The 16,448-nt window shown below is 36.0% G+C and overlaps 1 protein-coding gene across 2 annotated transcripts; it reads right to left on the bottom strand.

Annotated features, from left to right (window-relative positions):
• Nucleotides 1-6,987: 6,987 nt before the first annotated feature.
• Nucleotides 6,988-15,125, bottom strand: rnf141 (ring finger protein 141). Of its 2 annotated transcripts, none has more exons than XM_038309022.1 (6): nt 15,008-15,125; nt 9,966-10,137; nt 8,409-8,517; nt 7,752-7,933; nt 7,301-7,408; nt 6,988-7,210 (listed from the first exon to the last, which is right to left on the bottom strand). In XM_038309022.1, the coding sequence occupies exons 2-6, from the start codon at nt 10,073-10,075 to the stop codon at nt 7,060-7,062; spliced, it is 660 nt and encodes a 219-aa protein (XP_038164950.1). In that variant the 5' UTR covers nt 10,076-10,137; nt 15,008-15,125; the 3' UTR covers nt 6,988-7,059. The 2 variants fall into 2 exon arrangements, with proteins under 2 accessions (XP_038164950.1, XP_038164951.1); XM_038309023.1 differs by having other exon boundaries at nt 15,005-15,106.
• Nucleotides 15,126-16,448: the final 1,323 nt, after the last annotated feature.

Below are 16,448 nucleotides of genomic sequence, written 5' to 3'. Positions count from 1 at the left end.
CATAGATTTACTTAATTCTTTAGATTTATAGAGCCTTTTATTTGACTATTTCGACTGTGAATTCATAAGATGAATTATTTTTCAGTTTTTCTAGTCTGAAATTTTTCCACAATTTAAATAAATGTTGCAAACCAGCTGAGAGTGCATCTACAGAGCTGTTGTTTCAGACTGCATCTGAAAAATGTTAATGTTCCGAAATTAAAGCAAACGGTGAAGAACAGATGCCTTCGCAATAACTTAAAAGAGATGTGATGTCAGGAGCATAATTGCATTTATAAAAAAAATAACTATCAGGTCTGTGAAACATGTGTCTCTCGGGGGGGGATAGTAACTACTTATATTTACTCAGTTAAATTTACTTGAGATAAAATTATAAAAAGTCATCTCAAGGTAATTTACAGAGACAAATCAGTCAGATTGATTCAAAATGTTCTATTTAGGGTAAAACAGCTGATTGCATTGACTCATTACAGCAATCCCTCATGCCAAGCATGCATGCAGCGACACTAAAGGGGAAAAAAAACTTTCAGGGAAAAAAAAAAAAAGCTCCAACAGAACCAGGCACAGTGTGAGCAGCCATCTGTTGAGACAGACTGATGTTAAAGGAGACAGAAGTACTGATCTATAAATGGTTTCTGTTAGAAAAAGTAATGGTAAACTATCTCCATAGGTGGCTCTATCTAGGAGAGAAACAGTTAAGCAGATGAAATATGAGCCATTATTTATGTCAAGGGGATGAAGCAGAGAAGATTCTATTAGCCAGAGTAAAAGCTAAGCCCGTACCTGTGTGTAGGAGAGAAGCAGAACTAAGCAATAAAAAACAGACCCAATCAAAGGTGATTGATGGTTGAGGCCATATTTCTTTTGCGGGATGGTGTCACAGCCAAACAGGAATTGACCAGATCAATATACTATGATGAGAAAAGTGGAAAGAGCATAAAGTTAAGGACTGAACTGAGAAAAATACTCCAGAATGGGAGAATAGAGAATGAAGCAGAATGATGAAACGGGGGTCCCTATGTCCTCCAGCAATCTAAGCCTATAGCAGCATAACTATAGAGATAGCTCACAGTAACCTGAGCTACTCTAAGCTTTTTCAGTTTTTAGCATAACCTTAAAAGTAGACAGGGTGTCTGCCTCACATCTTTAGTGTACAGGTGTAGTATACAGATTAGAGGTGAGTAGTTTCAGAAATTGTACATAATTAAGTAAAAAAAAAATTATGAGTAGAATGGGCTAATGATGTCATCAGGTAAGCTGAAAACTGAGATTTTCAGTAACTTATTTCTCAGGCCTGAATTAATTTGCAAGAACAAAAAAAACAACATTTATTGCAGTTTTACGGTAATGAATTGTTAATTAAAATAATCTAAAACAAAACTCATGTCAAAGCTCACAACTAATTACTAAAGTCTATAGACCCCGCCCCAGACACACACACATATATGTAAGTATATATAGGTAAGGCAGGTTTATTTAAATAGCACAGTTCAGTACAAAGACAACTCAAAGTGCTTTACATGCATTAAACAATAGAAGAAAATTAAAAGCCGATAAAAATGCCAGATAAAGACATGAGAAACGCAGGTTAGTAAAACAAAAAGTTGGACCACAAGCTTAAACCAATTATACTTAAAAGGCAGTTCTAAACAAATGAATTTGAACTCTAAAGGCTTCTACAGTCTTCTGGAAGTTTGGTCCAGATAATTGGAGCATAGGAAATAAATGCAGCTTCTCATATAATAAACACACAAAACAAAGACTATGAGTATTTTTTTAAATAAGTGATTAAGAAGTTAGGTAGCATAAAGTGCTTAACATTATTAATAAATATATATATATATATATAATTTTTTGTTTAAACCAGATGAAACTAAAACTATACCACTTTGCAATTCTGGATGGAGTGTACAGGTGCTGGTCATAAAATTAGAATATCATGAAAAAGTTGATTGATTTCAGTAATTCCATTTAAAAAGTGAAACTTGTATATTATATTCATACATTACATACAAACTCATATATTTCAGATGTTTATTTTGTTTAATTTTGATGATTACAAATGACAACAAATGAAAATCTCAAATTCATCATATCAGAAAATTAGAATATTGTGAAAAGGTTCAAAATTGATGGCCCCTGGTGCCACACTCTAATCAGCTAATTAACTCAAACCACCTGCAAAAGCCTTTAAATGGTCTTTCAGTCTAGTTCTATATGCTACACAATCATGGGGAAGACTGCTGACTTGACAGTTGTCCAAAAGACGACCATCGACACCTTGCACAAGGAGGGCAAGACACAAAAGGTCATCGCTAAAGAGGCTGGCTGTTCACAGAGCTCAGTGTCCAAGCACATTAATAGAGAGGCGAAGGGAAGGAAAAGATGTGGTCGAAAAAAGTGTACAAGCAAGAGAGATAACCGCACCCTGGAGAGGATTGTGAAACAAAACCCATTCAAAAATGTGGGGGAGATTCACAAAGAGTGGACTGCAGCTGGAGTGAGTGCTTCAAGAACCACCACACACAGACGTATGAAAGACATGGGTTTCTGCTGTCGCATTCCTTGTGTCAAGCCACTCTTGAACCACAGACAGCGTCAGAAGCGTCTTGCCTGGGCTAAAGAGAAACAGGACTGGACTGCTGGTGAGTGGTCCAAAGTCATGTTCTCTGATGAAAGTAAATTTTGCATTTCCTTTGGAAATCAAGGTCCCAGAGTCTGGAGGAAAAGAAGAGAGGCACTTCATCCACGTTGCTTGAAGTCCAGTGTAAAGTTTCCACAGTCAGTGATGGTTTGGGGTGCCATGTCATCTGCTGGTGTTGGTCCATTGTGTTTTCTGAGGTCCAGGGTCAACGCAGCCACATACCAGGAAGTTTTAGAGCACTTCATGCTTCCTGCAGCTGACCAACTTTTTGGAGATGCAGATTTCATTTTCCAACAGGACTTGGCACCTGCACACAGTGCCAAAGCTACCAGTACCTGGTTGAAGGACCATGGTATCCCTGTTCTTAATTGGCCAGCAAACTCTCCTGACCTTAACCCCATAGAAAATCTAAGGGGTATTGTGAAGAAGAAGATGCAATACACCAGACCCAACAATTCAGAAGAGCTAAAAGCCACTATTAGAGCAACCTGGGCTATCATAACACCTGAGCAGTGCCACAGACTGATCGACTCCATGCCACGCCGCATTGCTGCAGTAATACAGGCCAAAGGAGGCCCAACTAAATACTGAGTGCTGTACATGCTCATACTTTTCATGTTCATACTTTTCAGTTGGCCAACATTTCTATAAATCCTTTGTTTTTATTGGTCTTCAGTAATATTCTAATTTTCTGATATGATGAATTTGAGATTTTCATTTGTTGTCATTTGTAATCATCAAAATTAAACAAAATAAACATCTGAAATATATGAGTTTGTATGTAATGTATGAATATAATATACAAGTTTCACTTTTTAAATGGAATTACTGAAATCAATCTACTTTTTCATGATATTCTAATTTTATGACCAGCACCTGTATTTACAGAGAGATTTTTCATCTTGATTGAACACGTGTAACATATTCTGTTTTGCTTAATATCTGATCCAAGTTTCTATTCATCAGGAAAACAGAATGTTTTAGTCTGTATACTCCAGTTAACAGTTTGAGCTGAATATGAATTTAGTTTTCATTTATACCAATAATCATTAAATTCCAATTACCTCTTTCAGCCTGGATATGTATATAAGAATATAATTTTCTTATAATCATAAGTTCATAAGCATCCAAACATAAAGAACACAACCACAGATGTGAAATACTTTCAGTATACAAGTATAAAAAGTCTTTAGGTGCAAAATCAGTTTATTCATAATAGTACAGTAAGAAGGCGGTAATGTCATTACACATCATCAGAGGTTCTCCAGCTAAAAAAGAAGCACTTTAGTCAGTTAAATTACTCTTAATGCTACAACTTGAAGGTGGAAACACCACGTAATACAGCAGGATACCAGATCAGTCTGTACTCACATCCAAAACTCATCTTATTTTCAGAAATAACTCATTCAGTGTCCAAAATGTGCAGAGAGTCATGTGCAAACTGAAGAAGACTTTACAAGATTAAATAAAAAAAATATATAATACAGGTCACTAATGTAAGAGAAGGTTGTCATGCAGTCAGAAAAAAAGCTCGTAGTGATTCAATTCAAAACTTGCTTAAATACAATAACGTCAAAGATTCATATCAATAAAGAATCCAATAAAACTTTGATGAAACAAAAACACATCACTAAACATGTTTACCTTCCAATATAGGGCTATCGTATATATTTACATATCTGACAATAGTTGAGCAAAGTGCTGGAAGATAAAGCTGTTTTAATAATTCACCAAGGAGAAACAAAAAAAGTCAACGATAAAGGTTTCTCAGCATTATTCTCTGCTTGACGGAACTGTAAACAGAAATAAATTTTTTTTTGAACTTTTAAAAACTGTTGCATGAATATCCAGAAAGTAGCACACTTCTAAAAGGATGTCAACATTGAGGCTATAGCAATGTGTGAAAATTATACTTATTAGTCATTATTGCTTTATTTAACTTGTTAAGATCTGTTCTAGAACAAAGACAGAAACTGATCTGGGTAATTTTAGGCAAGAAAGTATCTTGATTACTTCCTCTTGGTCGATGCAGCCCAGCTCAAACTAAGGTTGGCTTTTCTCTATGTAAATCACAGCAACTCCTACAACAAAGCAGGACTTTCTGCCTCTGAAAGGAAACTTGTTAACTCGACATACAGGAGGAGGACAGAGAACAGCAGATTTTCTCCTGCAAACATATTCATACAATCATGAGCACTCCTTTATTTTCATACTGGTTTAGAATAATCTTTACCTTTCACACAGAAGTGAAGCAAAAAAAGAAAACATCTTAGCAAAAAAACTAAATTGTCACGTCCCAGTTGTCATGTGTGGAGCTGTGTGGGGTCCGAACATGTAGGGTTACCAAACAGCTTCACAGACAGGAAAAACAAAACATGATGGAACAACTTTCCCTCAGAGATCCATCAAAACAGGAAAGCATCTGATTTAGATTTGGGGCAACAACTTCTTTTCTTTTAAATGTAAACAAATTCATGACAGGTATGGAGTAAGTTTTGTTCCATTACTGTTGCAAGCAAAGAACCTGTGTTGTAAATTGACATAAAAAAAAATACATTCAAGAAAGGAAACTTTAAAAAAAAAAAAAGATTTCAGAATAACCTTGCTGTGTTCTTAGTTTCTTTTCGTGTTTTTGTTGACTATTAAACAATGCATTCTTTGCAAATTTAATTTTACATATTACATGCAAATATGCATTTCTATTGCTCTGCTAGACTATAGAGTATTTTTATTGAGAAGGGGATCTGTAAAATACAATTTGAAAAAAATTACATTTGTAAAAGTGAATCGAAAAAACTTAAATTTGAAAACAATTATGAAAAAATAAAATCTGTAAAGAAAACTATTTTTTAATAAAATGTAAAAAAAAAAAAAACATAAAAAAATGTCATTACAACTTTTTAATAGTTTAATTTATGGATTATATATATATATATATATATATATATATATATATATATATATATATATATGTATATGTATGTATTTTTTTTTTATCCCAATTTCCATTAGCAAAATGTGTTCTTTGCTTGGAACAAAATTCACACCATAGACAGAGAGGGTTTCTTTTCTCCTGTATCGAGCAATACCAGTGGAATGGGCAAAGTTATATTTGCCAAGATGTTCAAGTTTTATAAAGGGATGTACAGAGATGGCAAAAGTACTCACTTTCCGTACTTGAGTAAAAGTACAGATACTTGTGTTAAAAAATACTCTGGTAAAAGTGGAAGTACTGATTAAACTTCTTTACTCAAGTAAAAGTAACAAAGTACAGGCTTGTAAATTTACTTAAAGTATAAAAGAAAAAGTAGAAACCACTTTTTTCATGCCGTTGCCTACATTTTAAATGAATGTCTGCCAATAGGACTAGATCTCCGTTGTGTTCATTTTCAATCATCTCGTCGTCCATACTACTATGCTAACGCCACCGCCACCAAGCTGCAATGATTTGCCGCGAATGAATACCGCCGAATCTGTCGATTCATCTTGTAGTGTTGCGTCAAATGCAATGTAGATTCCCATCCAATTAGATTGAATTTGGTATTGATGACGTATAAAATAATAACGGTAACTCCATTGAAATGATTCAAAACTAAAGTAACGAGCCAATTTTTTAAAATGTAAGGAGTAGAAAGTACAGATATTTGTGTAAAAATTTAAGGAGTAGAAGTAAAAAGTCGCCATAAAAATAAGTAGTAAAGTAAAGTAAAAATATCAGAAAAATCTACTTGAGTACAGTAACGAAGTATTTGTACTTTGTTACTTCCCATCTCTGGGGATGTATATATATTCATTAATTTCCCACCTTTTTAGATTTTTACATAAGTTTTTTTCAGCTGTCATAAAGAGCAGTGAAAGTTTATTTCATTGTTTTGTTTCATAATGTGCTGCAAAAACCCAACGTTCCTCCAAACTATTAAAGCTGTTTGCTCTACATTTCTGATTGAGCCAACATAACACAGTACTTGTTTGAAGTTTGCAGGAATGCCATTCTTTTTGGGTTAACACGCAACAATTTCTCTGCTCTTAATATTACAAAAATAGATTTTAAAGTGTGTGATAACTTACCTGCTCTAATGAGCTAATAGATTATTCTAAGTGTCCATCTTCGCACTGTGAGATTAATAGCATAAATCTTGTCTAAGGAAATCATATTGCTGCATAGGCAGATCATTTTACGTCTTTTCAGTAGTTTTCCCTCAGATTTTGGAATTTTCATGCTGTTTTTAGACTCCCCAATTCTGAAGTGCATCACCTGCAGAGAACAGAAATACCTTTGTCTGACGTATCTCTAGAAATATGGAGGGATTTGTGTTCCATTATTGTTGCAACCAAAGAACATGTTCTGAAAATAAGAATTTTATTAAAAAAATAAACTTCAGAAATGAAACTTTGTTGGCTCAGAGCACAGTGTGTTACGGCCTGTGGGGGTGACCCGCCTCATCGGCCAGGTTCAGGATGTATCCAACTACTTCATCCTCAGAGGGAAAGTCGGACATCACCCAGGAGTCATTGGCAGCCGTCACCTGCAGGCGGCATATCGGGCAGTTCCGGCTTTGCCCGCTCCTGTGGAAACAGGGGAGGGGAAAAAAAGTTTGGTTATGTGAATCTGAAAGGGTTTGGATGGTCGAAATGCAGCATGAAGTGGAGCTTCACCATTTATCTATGCATTTCTGACAGAAGCTGTGAGCGCAGGGCAGGATGAGGTCGGCCTTTCCGTCCATACAGATGCAGCACTCCTCCTGATCGGTCAGCTGCTTCACCCTGCACAGAACAACACACGGCATGGAAAGCCTGTAGGCATGGAGCGCCTCTGGGCGCAGCCTTACATGGAGAAAATAAAAATAACTGAAGCCTCTCCTATTTTTATTCCTGCTTCTTTTCCATAAAAGCAGATTATGGAAACGTTCTCAAACCTTCAATCTCTGACACTCCTAGAAACTATTTACTGATTTTTCTAAAGTCAGTCGGTTGCACTGGACTGAACACTGAATATTAGAAAGAAATCCAAAAATCTGATCTTTCCCGTTATGTAATAGAAGTGAATCACCTCCTCTTTATTTCACTATGAAATAGTGGAAGCAAGAGCCACTCCCCGTGTACTGACCTCCCCATCCACATGCTGGCCTGGCAGGAGTCGGTGGAGGACAGCCGCTCAGACGGACCTTCGATGGCTCCTTCTGCAGACAGCACCTCGGCAGCCTGACTAGTGATGTCACGGTAAAGCTGGATGAACTGGTACAGGTTCATGATGCGTGACGCCTCCACGGTGCCGTTCTCCTTGTTTATCTAAAAGACGACCAAAGCCATCAAGACACAGAAGAGCAGCAGCTCTAAAGGGCTTCATTTTAAAGAAAACTTCAAGTTAACCAGGAGATAAGTGGAGATTCTTAATGTTGGGAAACTAACAGAGGAGTGGAGGCCTAGTGGTTGGGGCATTGCACATGGAATGCAGAGGTTCTGAATTTAATCCCACGGACTGCCAATCTAGATCTCTAAGCAAAGGTTGATGTTACAAGTGCTACAAATTCACTATTGTTGCCAGATTATTTCAATCAGGAGTTTTAATCACTTCCAGGGTCACAGATGCATAAAAATGAAGCACCTAGTCAGGCAGACTCTTTTGAAGTGGCTCTCAGGAGCTCAGTGAATTCCAGTGCGGACCTGTGATAGAAAGTCACCCAAGAAATTTCCTAACTCCTAAATATTCCTCAGTCAACTACCAGATAAAAGGAATGAAGACAGACGCTCCATTTCATGTCACCTTGGTGCAGAGGATCCGGACGGCCACCTTCCAGAGGGCCGAGGCGTCCGAGCTGGGCTGAACTTCAAACAGAAGGTGATTCTGCTGCCCAGCAGCTAACTTGGCCGTCCTGAGGGGAGAGAAGAGTCTTAAACAAGCAAACGGATGTGTCTTTGTTTCTACCGCTGCTTTGGCAGGAATTAAACTACAAAATCTCGGAACAACAAGTTTAGAATCAAAGAGTTAAACAAACCAACGGTTGTTTCGCTTTTAGCACTTGATATTGTTCTAAATTAAAAAGTTGAAAAATTAAAAGAAACATCAGGAGTAAAATCTTCATTTCTTTCTTTGGAAATCTAATTTCAAAGGTTTAAACTAGAACAGAAAAAGTGAAGGAGGAGGGAGGAGTCCAAGTATCTCGGGGTCTCATTCAGGAGTGAGGAACAGACGGAGTGTGAGATCTACGGATGGATCGGTCCGACGTCGGCAGTGATGCGGTCGGTGTATCAGACTGTCGTGGTGAAGAGGGAGCTGAGATGGGGGGCAAAGCTCTCAATTTACCGATCGATCAATGTCCCCCTTCCTCACCTATGGTCATGAGATCTGGGTAATGACCGAAAGGACAAGATCTCATACAAGCGGCCGAAATTTGTTCCCTTCACAGGGTGGCTGGGCTTACCCTTCGAGATTGGATGAGGAACTCAGTTACCCTCGAGGAGCTTGGAGTAGAGTCGTTGCTCCTCCACGTCGAAAGGAGCCAGCTGAGGTGGCTCGGGCATCTGTCCTATCAGGAGGAGGCCTGGCGGAAGGCCTAGGGCAAGCTGGAGGGACTACGGCTACTTTCAAACTGCAGCCTGAAGTGACCGAAATCCGATTTTCTTTGCCCACATGCGACCTGGATCTGATCTTTTCATGGCTGTCTGAACAACACAGATCTGATTTTTTTCCAATGCGACCCAGGCCACTTGGCTATGTGGTCCTGAATCCGATACGAATCTCATCTTTTCAAATGCGACTTATGTCTGAACGGCCAGGTCGCATTCATCTGACCTGAACGTCATTAGTAACCGAAGGTCACTAAGAAGCAGCCAGAAACCATAACCATGGCAAATGATGATGCAGAGAGCAGTATTTATGTTTAACCATCCTAAAAAGATTGTGTTTATAGGTTGGGAAAGATCGCTAGATGCTCTCCGGCACTACCATCCATGTTAACTTCCGTAAACACAGAGCATGCTTGCTTGTGACATCAATGCGTCCTCTACTGCACATGTGGGACACTTAGGTTGTATGACTGCAGTTCACACAGGGGATCACATACAAGTCGCATATATTTGTAAATGTGAACGGCAACGCAAAAAAATCAGAATTGAGCATCAAACCCTGCAGTGTGAACGTAGCCTATGTCTCTGAGCTGGCCTGGTGTCACCTTGGGGTCCCCCCAGAGCAGCTGGAGGAAGTGTGTGTGGATGGGGAAGCCTGGGCCTCTCTGCTTAGACTGCTGGCTCCGCGACCCGTCCCCAGATAAAGAGGGAGAAAATTGATGGATGGATGAAAAAGTTATATTTTCGGACTTACACGTCATTAAGTTCTGCCACTCTAGCCAGGAACTCCTCGTAAGATAGGTTACCACTTTCCCGGACCAGTCCAGCATGTTTCACCAGCTGACCTGAGATCTGCTGGCCCATCCTGGAGGCAGCAGCAGCTTACTGTCCAGAAGAGGGCAGCTCTTTGTTCGGTTCTGCAGCTCCTGTTGGGAAAGTGAATGTATTATATTTGGATCTAAAGAAAGTTTTAAAAATGCTAAAATGTGCCTCTTCTAATAGTTCTTAAACCAAAGTTATCGTGCAGAAATAGTCTAATTTCCTCCTGTGTCTGATAAGCATAATGACTCCAGAACTGAACACAGTGTAAGTGAAAAAGTGTTTACCTCTAACCTGATTTCTTTTTTTTTTTACATTTGCACTTTAATACATATACATTATATCAATATCTGCATTTATAATTTATTCAACACAAATGATCAAAATGCAGTTTTAAAATCATTTTTATATAATGAAGAGAGCAAAGAAAATCCAAATCTGTGTCAAAAAGTGATGCCTCTGTTGTTGAAACATAATTGCATTTATAACAGCTGAGTTTGTTTTCTCTGTCCGCGCCCAGGAGTGATTACAACCACACCTGTTCTAAAATAAGAAATCACTTGAATAGGAGCTGTGTAGTAAAATGAGGCACTCTAGAAGATTCTCAAATGCAAGATCAAAGAAACTCAGGAACCAATGAGAAAGAAAGACATTGAATCAATCAGCCTGGGAAGGCGTTCACACTGAATTGCAAAGCTATTTCTAAAGCTTTGAGGACTCCAGCAAAGCACAGTGAGAGCCAGGATTTACTATTGGTGGGAACAGTGGGGAACCTTCGCAGAGTGGCTGACAAAAAAACGGTCAAAAAAAGGCCTGAACAGTAACTTTTCTCTTGTCTTAAATATATTATTTTATTTTTATTATTGTATTTCAAAAGAAAATTAATATTGAATTTTTTCCTGTTTTTTTCACACTTTATTTTTTTCAAATTGCTCTTTTTTTCAGACTGAATTTAAATTCACATATTGAATTTTCTAGATCACGTTTATTTCTAGGGGCGCGCTTTCCGTTAGGAGCAAAGACTCATTTCTATTGGTCTGGATGGACTTTGCTAATGTTAGCAAAGTGTGTGTCAGACTAGATTTTGTAATCAGCTTGAAGTGAGGAGAAGGGTTGACAGATTTTGCCAAAAATCGAAATTGCGATTATTTTTAATCGAAATTACAATTATTTTATTTTCCTTTGCACCAACAAGCTTGGAGTTTCAGTTTTTGAAATCTTACTTGCCAAGAGTCCATTATTGCTGAATTTTAGTCTATTATGTGAAAAAGTTCTTACTTCTACTCGCATGCATGGATCTATGTGCTAGCTGCAACCCTCTATCTCTCTGTTAAACTGCGATTATATTGCAAATATCATTAAATGGCCAGCCCTAGTGAGGAGAATGTGATTATTGAAGCACTCTTTAAATCCCTAAAATTAGATCTGAACAAAAAATTGAAAAAATTTAAAATGAAAAGAGAATATATTTTAAAAATAAATCTGAGAAAACACCTAAATTGATCTCATAACCTTTTTTATATAAACATTTTTTTTCAACATTCCAATTCTGGATGCCCCTTTTTTTTTTTTTTTTTTTTTTATTCCAATGTATAAAATGTGTTATATGCTGGTGAAGATTCTCAGTCATTCAGGCTTTGTTGGACTAAAGCTTCGAACTCAATGCTATTTCTGACTTTTTAATTGAAAAAGCTTCATGGATGGGAAGCAAATTTTTTAAAACTTGAAGACAAAGTCAAGTGGAATGCTTTTAAAAATCTTTGGAATACAAAATGTATCCTTTGCTTGCAACAATAATACAATAAAATTCCCTCCATACATACACAAGTGGGCCAAAGTTCCTTCACAGCGCTGCAAGTTATTCCAAAACACTTAAATAACACATTGAAGCTGCTAAGAGTCGCCCAACCACTTATTAAAGAGAACAACGTGGGTTTGATTTTTTCCTTCACTAAATAACAAAAACCTTCATTTAAAACTATTTTTTGTTTGAACTTATTTTGCCTTTGGCTAAAATTTAAATCAGTTTTATGTCCTGAAGTAGTTAAATGTCACAACCATGCAAAAAGAAAAACAGAAAAAGGGGAAACACATTTTTACACCACTGAAAGCTCAAACACGATTATGGATGTGTGTGACTGCTGTGATGTCATCACGTGATACTGTGGTTTGCTGCAATAGCATCAAGACTGTGGTGAAATAAAATCATTCAAGACATGAAAACACCCATACCTCCATATCTAGTAAACCAGGGTTGCACAATAACCTTAGAATATATCATCATCCTATTATCAGTGTGTGTATTTAATTTCTCAGAGGAGCCAGATACAGACTGTCCCACATTCAGACTTTCATGGTTATAGTTTGCAATGACAGGACAGAAAGACATGGCTAAATGTATGGAAGGGGAATGAAGTTTAAAGATATATGCAAAAAATAAATATTTGACTAGGGCTTTTTAGTAATTTATTATTATATTGATTATTTTTTGCCATTAATTAAATTATCGAAAACAAGATCATCACCAATTATTAACATTTCAAATAAACAATCATTTGAAATATATATAGAAACAAAACCTTTGCACAATTTAAATGAATTAAAAATGGCAAAAACAAGCAAAAAAATACACATTTAATAACATATATATATATATATATATATATATATATATATATATATATATATATATGCATTTATAAAGAATAGATTTTATGTTTATAGTTTTGTCGTGATAACTCCTGTAGGTAGGTCTATGAACCTTTACTCTCTGAATAATACCATTTGTTTACCAGGTTAGTTTGCAATAATTGATGAATTATGGGTAATCTGATTCATCGTTTCAGTCCTGAACGTTTTTTTATAGATGCTGTTGGACGAGTGATATTTTTTATTCACTATTAAGATAAACATCGTGGATCGGCAGACCTCCAGTTATTAAGCAAGTAGGGTTAGGTTATTCTTTCAAACAACCAAGTTTTCAATTCTCAGTTTTTTTCTCAGGGATTCTTTTTTTTTTATATAATTTTACTGAATTCTCTTTCATCGTTTACATTTCTAGTTCCTTCTCGATCAGACAAATTATTGGAAAATCTGAATTCCCCACCCACCCACCAATCCACCCCATGGGCTCCCATAGCTCAGAGTGGTTCTTAACTGATAAACTATGTCATTGTAATATACATTTAATGTGTTATATTTTCATTGCTTGTTTTAAAATGTGATTGTTTTACATGCACATTTCACACCGCATATCTCCTTTTCCTTTAACTTAAGATCACCTGGCAGAAGAGATTATTTAAATAAAAGTAGTTTGTAAAAGTAATGTCTGTCATCTGTATTTTTTCTGTCATAAAAATAAGGAGATAATAAACATATTTTAGTTTAGACTACTTTATTTGCCAACCAATGGTTAACAACAGCAGTATTATCTTATCTGGTCGTCAGGATCAAGTTAAACTAACTAAATATAACTTGATACACGTTCTAATGAGTTGTCCTAGATACTCCCCCTGTGTTTTTTTTTTTCTTCTTTTTCTGATGGGACCTGATCGATATTAATACAGTAGCTAAACCGGTGCTGAGGTTCTTGCATGCAACTGGCCAGTGAGAATTCAAATAAAACATAGACCATATGATCAGTGGGGGGCAGCAGCAGAAGGCGAATATTGGCCTAAAAAAATCCTCCCATAACAATTATCAGCATAAACTGGGAATCAGTCTGACTGATATCAAAATAGTGGGTATTGACAATGGCCTTAAAAAGATTACCAGTGTTGTTTTTACCTTGTTAGGATTATTTTGATTGGTTATGCACAAGTCTTTTAAATCCTAATAATACCTGCCTGTCAAGTGTCTAAACTAACGTTTTTCCAAGCAGTTTATCCAATTAGGGCAGTTCTTTGGTCAGGATATTCTGTTATCATGTTCAATATGTAGAGAACAGAGATTGGAGTGGATGATTCTAATGGAGAATTTGGAATGTCCTTGATCTAAGAACAGGGTCTTATTTTGATATGGCTGGAGCCAGAGGTGTCCCCACATTTATAAACATGTATGATGTAATGATGTGATGATGTGGCATACTGGGGTTGTATTAAATGCTTCTTGAACTTTGATTGAGGCAGGCTTCAGGAGGAAGCGAGCAAGCAGTTTCTCTGGTCTGAATAAGATTACAACTTATGTAAAATCTGCTGTCATGACTCATGGTTATCTAATACATGTAATAGGGATGAAATTAATCGGATTAATTGTTTATTGAAATCGATTATTGAAATCAACAACTAATTTAGCAATCAATTAATCGTTAAATGGAGTAAAGAGACTTCAAACATGGCTTTAGCTGACAGAACAACCCATAGAGAACAGTAATTATACCAAACTTGCTAAATAATATATAAGCACTTTGCATTTAAAATAAAAAAAGAAATATTTTCATTTGGAAAAGTTTCACCTGGTTTGATTTCGCAAAGAACCTTTGGCGATCTAATTATTAATCTAAAAAAGAATCAACAGATTAATAGATTTGCAAAATAATCGTTAGTTGCAGCCCTAACCATTATGAAGCGTTATTTAACAGTTTCTACCGAGTGATCTCTTTTCAGGAAAGAATGGGGAAGAAAAAGCTTAGGTTTAAACACATCTAAGGGCTTTGATGTATTAGAAAATAATTTCCTTTAATTTTTTCTGTTTGCTAAGATTAAAGTTATCATATTTTTATCAAATATAAACTATTTTCTGGAATGAATCAATATTATGACGGACCGATCGGATGTAACTGTATCTAACTGACGTTTTGTGTTTCAGTTCAAATTCAAAGTTTTCTTGATAAGCTATCAGCTAGCTAGAAGCAGCAGTAGCTCTGATATGTAAGGAACCGACCGGAACCGAGATGTCTGCATAATAGAAATATAAAAGCTGCATCTTCATTAGGAGGAAAGTTACCAAAGGGAAAATAAAGTCTGTTAAACTCACCACCTTTTAAACTCCAAAAGTGCAATCCTCCGTTGTTGCTTGGCTGAAAGAATCTGCTCTGACAAACCAAACCATAACAACACTCCGCGGCGCAGCTCAATGCCGTCATGACCTCGTTAGACGTCATCCAGATGCGTCTTGCTAGAGATTGGGGGGATTCCTGTTTAAATCCCTACATTAGAAACATGGATCAAATAAAAAAATACATTTTTTGAATTTATTTCTAGAGAGATGGCGAATTTTGGAATAATATTAAAAAGCAAAACAATAGAACTCTGATATAACCTAATTCTGTCTTTAGCAGAATTATTCATAAACAAAGGGTGTTGAAATCATCATTTAAGGTAGTGTTTATATGAATTCAAGTTTTATTTGAAATCTCTTAAATGTATCGAATCATATGAATACCTGACTGAAATACTGATGGGTTTACCTAACATGAATCCCCCTGTTGTTAATTATTATCATCCATTCCTTTTATTTTTTGTTCCTTATCAATAATTCCTTTTACTTCCATTTTGAAATCTGCCTCTACTATGCCTTCTACAGATTTGTACTGTTGCTACTGGCTTACTTATTTGTACTCTGTGTAAATAAATATCATTTAAAAAAAAAAAAGGATTCTTGAAAAAAGCTTTCAGAAATATTAGCACCATATATGACATGGGCCCCTGTATGTCTACAGGACGGCGTGTTAGGACTATTCAAAGATGATAAAAAAAAAATGAAATTTTTATATTAAAGTTACATTTTTACGAACATAAACATCCAAATTAAAACATACAAATATAAGAAGAAAAGTAACAAATTAATGAGGAAAGAAACACACCAATTTAGGAGAAAATGGTAGCAAATTTGCAAGGTTTAAACATGTACCTTTCGGAACAATGCAAGATTGTAATTAGGGCTGCAACCAAAGATTAATTTAGAAATCGATCGATCGATTTTTTTTTTTTTTTCGACTAATCGATTAATGATCGAATAGCAAAAGATTACTTAAATACTTTGTCTTACTAAATTAAACCAGGTGAAAAACAAAAACTTGTCTACTTTCTGTACAGCATATTGACAGAAGGAAAATATTTTCATCCTAAATCCAAAATGTTTATATATTTTGTGTTACAATAATTGCTGCTCTAAGTGGGTCGCTCTGTCAGCTAATGGCATGTTTTAGAGTCTCTATACTCCAGTAAGCGATCAATTGATAAGTAATTTATTTGAGGATTATTTCAATAATCGATTAATCAGGATTAATCCGATTAATTGTTTTAGCCCTAAAGATAATACACGTATGCTACATAAAGCACATGCAAATGCATCATTAACAAGGAAGTTTTAGCGATAAAATGAGACGGTACAATGACCTCCTCATGTAAGTTTAAAGTAAAAATAATGATACCATAAATTTGCATGTTTATAATCCCCTAAATTTCGGCATTTACTC

This window comes from Cyprinodon tularosa, unplaced genomic scaffold, assembly GCF_016077235.1.
Source record: "Cyprinodon tularosa strain WSP-4 unplaced genomic scaffold, ASM1607723v1 ctg654, whole genome shotgun sequence".
Classification (NCBI taxonomy): domain Eukaryota; kingdom Metazoa; phylum Chordata; class Actinopteri; order Cyprinodontiformes; family Cyprinodontidae; genus Cyprinodon; species Cyprinodon tularosa.
This window is presented reverse-complemented; position numbering and strand designations above follow the sequence as displayed.

Excerpts from the sequence above, each read along its gene's own strand:
- rnf141 (XM_038309022.1), bottom strand. The coding sequence starts at position 10,075 with ATGGGCCAGCAGATCTCAGGTCAGCTGGTGAAACATGCTGGACTGGTC. Across the intron at positions 8,518-9,965 it reads GTGGCAGAACTTAATGACGT|GACGGCCAAGTTAGCTGCTG; the intron begins GTAAGTCCGAAA and ends CTCTCCCCTCAG. Across the intron at positions 7,211-7,300 it reads CAGAAATGCATAGATAAATG|GAGCGGGCAAAGCCGGAACT; the intron begins GTGAAGCTCCAC and ends CTGTTTCCACAG.